Source organism: Chenopodium album, chromosome 2, assembly GCF_948465745.1.
Source record: "Chenopodium album chromosome 2, dcCheAlbu1.1, whole genome shotgun sequence".
Taxonomy (NCBI): domain Eukaryota; kingdom Viridiplantae; phylum Streptophyta; class Magnoliopsida; order Caryophyllales; family Amaranthaceae; genus Chenopodium; species Chenopodium album.
In genome coordinates, this window is record NC_137835.1 from 79016945 (window position 1) to 79026624 (window position 9680).

Here is a 9680-nt window from a genome sequence, read left to right on the forward strand (position 1 = left end):
ATTCTAGTACTTCATAATTGAGCTAACACAACTTGTTTGATTAAATAGGCTGGTTTATGATGGAATCTTCTTAATCAAAATATTTAGATGACATATGACAGAAAACATCATTAAGTAATATTGTTAAATTTGTCTCAATGTATAATGTTTAAAGTGTGTATTTTAATTTCATAATGATAGAGCATATATATCGATCTTGGGTTTCAACTATTAGTTTAAGGTAGAGGCCTAGGTTTTATGTTTTATGCTCACATAGTGCATCACTTTACACATAACTAACAGGTTTTATGTTTTATGCTCACATAGTGCATCACTTTACACATAACTAACATTAATTAGTGCTGTTGTCAAAAAAAAAAAAAAAAAAAAAAAAGAAGCAATATTTAGTACTAAGTAATAAGTAAACAAAAATAAGTTTAATTTCCATCTAATTTGATATATGCGAATTATTATTGTATTACTTGATTCTAACAAGAACAAAGATTTTATGAAATAAGGGCATTCGAAGAGAACAATAAAAATTCTTAGTCTTATTTACTAAATAACTTACATGCGTATTAGTTTTGATCCATTTATTATTTATGTGTTTAGGTTATAAATTGATTTGAAATTCTATTATTTGATAGACTTTTCCCTAGTCAAAGATTTCATCAACTTGTTTATTAATTGAGTTATGTTAAAGTCCAAAGGGGTAGTGTATTATCAACCTTCTTAATATTATATAAATAGTTGGCTTTAATCGATTTCGATTAGATCGAATATATTTTCCATATATATAATTTATGATACAATTAAAAAATATCAAGGACAAACTAGAATATTCAATAAGTGTACTAATCTCTTGAAACTACACTATATATGAACCATACAAAGAATAATAGTATATGATTGTAGAATATCAATAATGAAAATTGAGCTAAAATCAATCATGTATATGTGATAGTACCAAGTTAAGCTATACTTTAGTAGTAAAAGTTGTCACTTGATCATTTAATTTTGAGGTTTCAAGTTCAACTTCTCACTAATACATCATGTGAGGGATGACCCCTTTCCCTTTACCCTTTCCTTCTCCTCACATGCTATTGAACCCAAACAAAGCCATTTGGCATATTCATAGGCTAATAAGAAGGGAGGGACCCACCAAATAATTACCTCTTTTAATAAAATTATTGTACTATTAGGTTTCTTTCAAAGACAAAAACTAGAATAATATATAGTCTTCATGCATGTAATATTATTTTGGATCATCAATTGAAACATGTGGTGGGTTAGTTGAGGTCCTTGAGGAGTTAAAGTTGATGTTCTTTTTACCAAACAATCATAGAATAATGGGTCTAAAAGTACATAAATTTATTAGATATTACTTGTTTATAAGTTTATCAAAACATAACAATTCCTAACTAGCTAGTTGATATTCTTTTTTCATCTTGGGATGATTGGTGATTCGAATTGATGAATCAAAATAAACTCATAACTTCTTTACTTTTTAGGTATGTTAGACAGCATCTTTGATTCTTCATTCCCAATAAAAAAAAAGGGGGATGGAGGAAAAATCCCCAATTACTAATTAATCTGTAGTAACTTTAATTTTACAATTATGAATTTAATTACTTAAATTTAATTATATAATTATAAAAAATCTTGATTTGAAATTGATTGAAAAAACTAGTCTAATCTTATACAAAGTAGTAGTACTCCGTATTATCTTATCATGGAATATTATATTGTTAACATGAATGGTTCCATTTAAAAACCGATCCTTTTAAAGTAACAAATGAGTCAAATCAAAGGATCCAATCTCACAAATATGAATTATGATGCACATAGTTCATTAAACTACCAATGATATTTTTTCTATAATTTGAAGTGTACTACAGTCTACAAATTGTACTTAAAAATTAGGTTAATATAATTTTCAGACTAGGAAGTGAATCATATATGGTTGTCTAACAGACAAGCTAAGCTTACTATAAATGGTTTAGTTATAATTAAGTTCCATTTATAGGTAACAAAAATGTAACACAATTTGCGACGTAACGTGTGAAGGGAATCTCAGGTACTTTTCACAGATACTAATCTTAATTATTGGAGTAAAACAAATTATATAATTCGTACCAACTATTATAGCTGCTAGTATGTACTGTGCCATAGTAATTTAGAAAGATGCATGATTTTAAATCAATAGTTATGTTATTAATTGGAGTACCATAATACCATGTACGTGAACAACCCATCCCTATAGAAGTATAGATAGAACGTTGAGTTTTCGTTTTTTAACTTACATCTATGCATGATTTATCAAGTATATAGCGAGTACTCAATAAGTTGATTTAGTGATTAGTGTTAGAGAATCAATATACATTTGACCAAAATAAATTCAACCAAAAGTTTAAGCTAATATACAGTATGTAGATGCAACTTGATCCTTCCTATACAGATGTTGATTTAAGTAACGTTGTAGTGGAATTTATATTAATAATTGAAATTAATAACTCCATTCAAAATTTTGATTGTAGTATCAAAAAGAATAGATAATTATCAATTCAAAAAAAAAAAAAAAAAAAACTTGTAACTTTTATTGATTCGTTGTCCTTTTTCGTTTGTAAATGCAATCCTCGTTCCATTTCAATATAATTGTTTTCAAAAGGGATATTATACCATCATAATCATTATGTGATATTCAGTTTGAGACATATCAGAAATTTATATACAATTGCTTTACAAATGCAAATTTCGTTCCATTTTATAAAATTGATGATACTGTTTGTAAATAAAAGCTAAGAACAATAATTAACACATTACACATTAATGCAATATACTACATGAATAATATTAACAACACCGTACCTTTAGTAGTTGGTAATGAATATCGATTGTGATCATACAACTCTGCCATGAAACTACAAACTAGTATATTTTTTCATAAACTAATGTTACCATCCAAAACCTTCCCTCGAGGGGAAAGAGTATGTCCACATACCTTTAGAAAGATTATATTTTTATTAATTGAAAGCTAGATGGCAAACAAGTAGATCACTAATTGCCAAAAAAAAAGACATATTAACCACATATGTACGATTTGTTAAAAATCAGTAACACCCTTTAATTTAAATCAAACAATTTAAATATAACACCATCTAATTTAATTGAGAAGAGAATCACAAAGGACATTGAACAAAAAAAAAAAAAAAAAAAAAAAAAAAAAAAAGAGAAAAAATTGAAAAAACAATGACAAAAAACAATGACATTAAAGTGTTTCAGTTTCAATTCAAAAGATAACGCCATCTAAGATGACTTGACTAGTTTTAATCTAGCTAGCATTCTCTAACAGTCTAACAGCCTAGCATGGTATTGAGTGAGAAGTCCCAACAAACACACTTCAGATAATGAAGATCTGTCTCCTTACCCCCCTCCCCACAAAAAGAATCAACTTTCTTATTAGACGATTTCCTATATCGATCATACGGTTACACCATTTGACTATACAACCCTCTCACAACCTCGACAAAAGTAACTAAATCGAAAAAATAAAAAGTAATTTTATATTTTATTGACCAGTCAATAAATAATAGATCAGTTACACCACATATGATATACAACAGTTGCATATGATATTTTTGTGTAAAACGCGCAATATAATAAAATCAAAATCTCTCCTCTCCATAGAAGTAAGCAAGCCCCCAAGTTTGGGAATTGGGAACACAGCGAGAAGGGTTGCCATGCCAGTTTGGCGTATCTTTGAAATTCTCTCTCCTCGATCAGTCTAACCCTAATAACCCTATTTAAATACCCCCAAACTCCCACCCACTTATTTCTCCCATGCAATTGTCTTCTTCACACTACTCCCCACTACTTAGTTTTTTTTTTTTTCTTACTTAATTATAATACTTCACTATATATAATCTTCTTCAAACTCTTCTCTTCATCTTCATCTCCTTATTATTTTTCCTCCACCACCTCTTATCTCTTCTCCCCTCCCATACCTTGTCTCCTAGGCATTGTCCCTCCAAAATTAATTTCTTTTCGACTCGTGTTTATTTAATTTCCTCGACTTATATAATAGAGATATATATATGTACACACTTTGTATTCAGTATTCGCCTCGCTCTCTAAAGTAACACACCACATTATATTTCTGACATATCAGTATAGTTCAAGCTTGGAATCCAAGTGATCATCATATTATAGTGAGTGAATATATTCTATAAATAGAAATTTATATTTTTATTTATAACATTATGTCTAGCAGAAGGTCACGGTCTAGGCAAACTGGAGGTTCCAGAATAACTGATGATCAAATTCAAGATCTTGTCTCTAAGTTGCAGCAACTTCTCCCTGAGCTCCATAACACTCGACGCCCCGATAAGGTAAATCCGATATTGCATGTATCATTACATTACATTTTTCCAAGTATGTCGACTAATTTAGTTGATTAAAATATGAAGGCCTTACAAGGGATCGAATCCTATTTACATTATTCGTCATTCGGTTCTTTCTCCCTAGGCCTCACAAATTAAATATAAAAAAAAAAAAATATGTTTTCATCTTCATTGTAGATCTACCCTTGAGAAATTATTGATGGGATTGTTTTGTGATCACTTATATATTTAATTAAATTAGATTTAACCTTATACAGTAATAAATAAATAATATTGATACAATATTACTCCGTACTTGTTACAAAAATTACGACCATCATTTTATATTTGGACTTAATTATTCCCTCTATACCTTTTATTTTAATTTTAAATTAAAGTCTTGATTACGAGAAATTCCAAAATTTGAAAATTCATAAAGCATCTAGTGAATTGACTTTTTGACTTTTTTTCCTACTAGTCCGGAATAATTCATGTAAAAAAAAAATGACTTGATATTTTGAGTTGCTAGTTGGTGTCGGCATTATCAACGATTTACACTAAAATGTGAACAAGTTCAATTTTAGCTTAGTCATCATGACAAATTCTAAAAAGGTTTTTAAGTCATATTTATTTGTTATCCCGTCTGCATGTATTCGCAAAAGCAAAATAAAAGTTTTTCCGCTTATATATAGAGAGTCACAAATGATAGTAATTGATAAATACAATATTTGATTCTAAGTCTCGGGGTTTCATTTCCAAGATTGAATTTTCAATTAAGGTAATTGACATCCATCAAAAAGATATCCGGAGTAATAATAATAATTAATTTTTTGGTTAATAATTTTGCAGGTATCGGCATCAAGAGTATTGCAAGAGACTTGCAATTACATCAAAACATTGCATAGAGAAGTAGATGGATTGAGTGAGAGATTGTCTCAACTGTTAGAAACAACAGATACTACTCAAGCAGCACTAATTAGAAGTTTATTAATGCAATAGTTAAATTAAGTTTATGACTTAGTGATTTGTGTGTATTTCTCTTTACTTTTTTTTTTTTTTTTTTTTTTGTTTAATTTTGGGGTAGTCAAGTCAAGCACTTTAATTTAATTTGAAATAATTACAATAATAATAGTAATAAAATTTGTTTTTATTGAGTTTAATTTTTACCCCCCTAGGGTTGTGTCACTAGCTAGATGCAAATGGATTAAGCTGTAGTATGGCAGTTGATTATATTTTTTCTTTTTCTTTTCTGAAGCATACTAAGCTACAACAAAATGGAGCTTCATTGTGTGTAATACGAAATATAATTGTTGTTTTTTTTTATTGTTCGCATTATCTTATTGTACTCGATGAGTAGTTGCTAATTTTAGTATAACAAAATTTAATTTACTTGGTTACAAAAGTTAATTAAGGGCATGTTCACATTTACTGAACTGAGCTGAATTGAACTAAACTGATTGAGCTTAGCTGAGCTGAAAGAAATACTCGTATTTTATAAGAAAAGGAAATTAGGAACTGAACTGAAATGAAATGAAGTTGAAGTGAACATGTCCTAACTATACATGCAAGTGGTAAGTTTTGGGAGGTTCTAGTAAGCTATGAATCTTTTTTGAAATTCATCAACATGCATGTCTCTTTGTCGCTGAGCACAACTAGGTTTATTGATTAAAACTAATTTTCGTGATTAGACGTATATTTATTCTTGAAACTTGTATATATTGATAAAAAAAATTATTTTTACTACAGTATATTACAAATAAAATGGTCTTTACGATCAAAATGAAATTTTACCTTTCTATCAAATATTTTAAATTTTTTATTATGTCGATTTTCCTTGAATTTTTCATCATTTAATTTACCAACTTTGAAATTCAAAACATTGATAATGATCAAACCTGACTTTGCTAATCATAATTGATTTTTAAGTTACAGAAAATAAGGTCGTCTCAATTTTACAACTCTTATGAATCATTTTTTTTTTTTTTTTGAAGAAACTAATACCCGGTAAATCATTTTTAAATTAACATGCATGGTAAGACTTAAATTGATTAGTTAATTATTTACTCTGTATATGGATTATTATTTATAATTATTATATACTTAGTACAAAAGTACATGTTAGCTAGATCAAGTTAAGAACTCACAAGTCAGACGTACCACGATTTTGTGCACTTTGGAATACAATTAGCTTATTATCGCAACAATCATAGGGGTGCGGTTCTCTTAATCACACTGTTCCTTGGTACGTATAGTACATCTAAACGAAACACCATGGAATGATGATCTGAAGTTTGAAATTCGCTATAGGGAGGACATGCAACATAGACGACCCATTCAAATCACAAGGAAACACCGAACTTTAGAAGGCAATATTAGTCTTTTAAGGGTGGTCCATGAGCATTCTCTACTACAGATTAGAGACGGTCTTATATGTATATTGCACTTATATAATAGGCAGACGACTCATCACATGCAATAACATTTTACATGACTCAATGAATCATGACCGCCTTTAATTTTCAAGGTTATTAGTCAATTAAATTCAAATGTAATATACAATAATGTATGTATTATGTTTTATGTATTACAATAAATTAGTGTAAGACCGTTGTTTAATTTATGTACGTTCGATGACTTCCTACTCCGAAAAAAAAAAAAAAGAAAAAAAAAAGACCTCACAATCTTCTAAGACGAGACCTATACCATTTGTGGGAGCAGAGTCTTATGGGCAGTTGTAATGCACTAAAAAGAAAATGTAGGAAAGCTGCAAGAGATAGCCAACATTGACTTATATGCCTCCACTTCTTTCTTTATAATGCATCAATCATATGAGAACTATTATGCAGAAATTTTGTTGTGTGTATAAAGCAACTTTAATCACTTTCTGAAATTTTGATGAAATTTGACTAGCTCAATTTAAAGTTTTTTATATATTTGGCCACCAAATTGTTGGCCCTTATGAAGCATGTATCCCTATCTATACAATTTCATCATTCACTAACTGTTTTACTATACGCACACAATAAAGCTGCATGAATTAAAGGCTGTCTTGAGTTCATCTCTTTACTATTGATCATGAATATTTTGTCCCAATTTGAAGAAAAATTTATATAGTTTTTGTGATTTATGTGTTTGATAAATAGCGTGTTGTTTTCTTTATTGCGTAAATGTGTAACGTAACATCATGTTCTATAAGAGGCTAGTATGTAATGTTAGATATATGTGTGTCAGTGTGTGAGTACTTTCACAAGAGTCTCTTTCGAGATATTCAATTTAGGTTTTGATAAAATAATGTTTCTTATATAATGATTATGTTGATTGAGTTAACGGTATGTAAACCCCTTTTTCATCACTAAATGTAAAGGTAATTGGTCATGGCACGTAGAGTATGTTAAGACTCATTAAGAGTGGCATCAAGGGCATGCAGCTTGCAACTCATACAAGTCTTACAAGGGGCGGTATACTGAATAGTGGTAGCTTTAATGTATGGGACAGGTACCAAGTACCGACCAATTAGGCCTTACCCAATTGGTTATTATCTGATCTATGGGGCCATTTTAAACTACATGGCCCAAGCCATAGGAGGTGGTTAAGTCACGTATGGCCATGCCCCACCTCACCACCCCATAGATAATATTGAAAGATGCAACCCAAGAATTATTATAGGTAGAAGATGAATACATATAGAACCGACAAAACTAATTCAAATAATCCGATACATACTCAAATTGTATTTGTATTTGATCCACATGAAATTGTAGCCCTAAAATTACTTGACTTAAACTTTAAACTAGACCTAGTTATTGGGGGGATCGGCTCAGAGTCGGTGCATGTCGATTGCGAGTCGGGTCAAAGAGGATCACATTTTATAGAGCCTATAGTGGGTCGGACTAATGCAGATCGCGGTCAAAAGTTGGTCGATAATGGGCGGACCAACAAAATATCAATTAAAATAGATAATGAACAAATCCATTACTAAGTATACATGATTATATGAAATACTTCCTCCGTTCTTTTTTACTTGACCCGCTTTGACTTTTACACTATTCACCAACCCACCTTTGACCGTCTTTTGTGAATTATAGGTAAAGAAAAACATATTCATGTAGGATCTTATTAAAATCGTCTAAATAAGTACTATCACAATATATAACTTTTATAATTTTTACTTATAGAGTATTAAAATTATTGATGGTTAAACTTATGCATTGACAAGCGTGATAAAAGAAACAGGTCAAGTAAAAAAGAACAGAGGAAGTATAAATTTATCTATGTAATTACTTTTACAATATCTACTACGTATTTTGTCTGTGTACTAAATTTGAAAAACATTTTGGCCCTATATTGATCCTACCAATAGGATTCTATTCGTTAAAAGCCATGTCCATTAAAAGCCCTTTAAGCTTGGTCCTGACTCTGTTATCATTGGGCTACTCTACCCACTAATCAGCTCTATTCTAAACCAATTAATAAATTTCTTCATATGAAATTCAAACATGAAATAAATGATCAAGTTGCCACCTTCACCTACATGGCCACATGTGAGTTGTGTCAAACATAGTAGTTGAGATTGAACGGTTGGGTGACTTGGGTCAATGGACAAAAATTTGGGCAATAATCTATAGTATGGGCCAGAACTTACAAATTTAACAATGTGGTGCTTATAAGCATTGGTTAGGAAGGATAGGGCACGAATTGAGCTCGCTTGGCATGGGACGTATTGAGCCCACTGTTCATCCGATATGATACATCCATCGGTGGGTTGTGTATTGATATCATTTTCAAAAATTGGCACGAGCATGAGAGATTGGTCCACTTAGAGAGGAAACCAACAAGCACAGCTTACATTAGTCATAAGAACATAAGCAGTGAGCCCAGCCATAAATTGTACCCTAGGCTTGCTGAGAGCCTGAGATGCGCGAGGCCTAGCCCAAACTCATCTTTATTAGCAGGCATCACTTTGTTGCATCAAGCGTTTTGCAGTGTAGCATAGTAGCATTTGCAGTTTTAGATCACTATTCTACAAGTACAAATGATTAGTACACAAGTAAATCTAGCTAGCAAACTTTCAAGTAGAAGTGAACCAATTAATTAGATTAGTTTACACTCTACCTTTTAGATTGGTCGATTGGTTAAACTATAAACATATTTCCCAATATTTTAGTCGTTAGAAAGATTTGAATTTAGTACATCTCTCCTAAATAGTACTTTTACATTTTATGATTTGGATATTGACACCGCTCCACTGAGTAAATTTATGCTAATTGTCAAATCCTTGATCAAACTCTAACAAAATTTTCAACCAAAGTTAAATTACCAAGC

The 9680-nt window shown here is 30.5% G+C and overlaps 1 protein-coding gene across 1 annotated transcript; it reads left to right on the forward strand.

Moving 5' to 3' along the window:
- Window positions 1–3760: 3760 nt before the first annotated feature.
- LOC145601942 (transcription factor PRE4-like) lies at window positions 3761–5665 on the forward strand. Its single transcript, XM_081658034.1, has 2 exons — window positions 3761–4367; window positions 5208–5665. The coding sequence occupies exons 1-2, from the start codon at window positions 4239–4241 to the stop codon at window positions 5355–5357; spliced, it is 279 nt and encodes a 92-aa protein (XP_081514160.1). The 5' UTR covers window positions 3761–4238; the 3' UTR covers window positions 5358–5665.
- Window positions 5666–9680: the final 4015 nt, after the last annotated feature.

Coding starts and splice junctions, on each gene's coding strand:
- LOC145601942 (XM_081658034.1), top strand. CDS start 4,239: ATGTCTAGCAGAAGGTCACGGTCTAGGCAAACTGGAGGTTCCAGAATA. Junction 4,368..5,207: donor ACACTCGACGCCCCGATAAG/GTAAATCCGATA, acceptor ATAATTTTGCAG/GTATCGGCATCAAGAGTATT.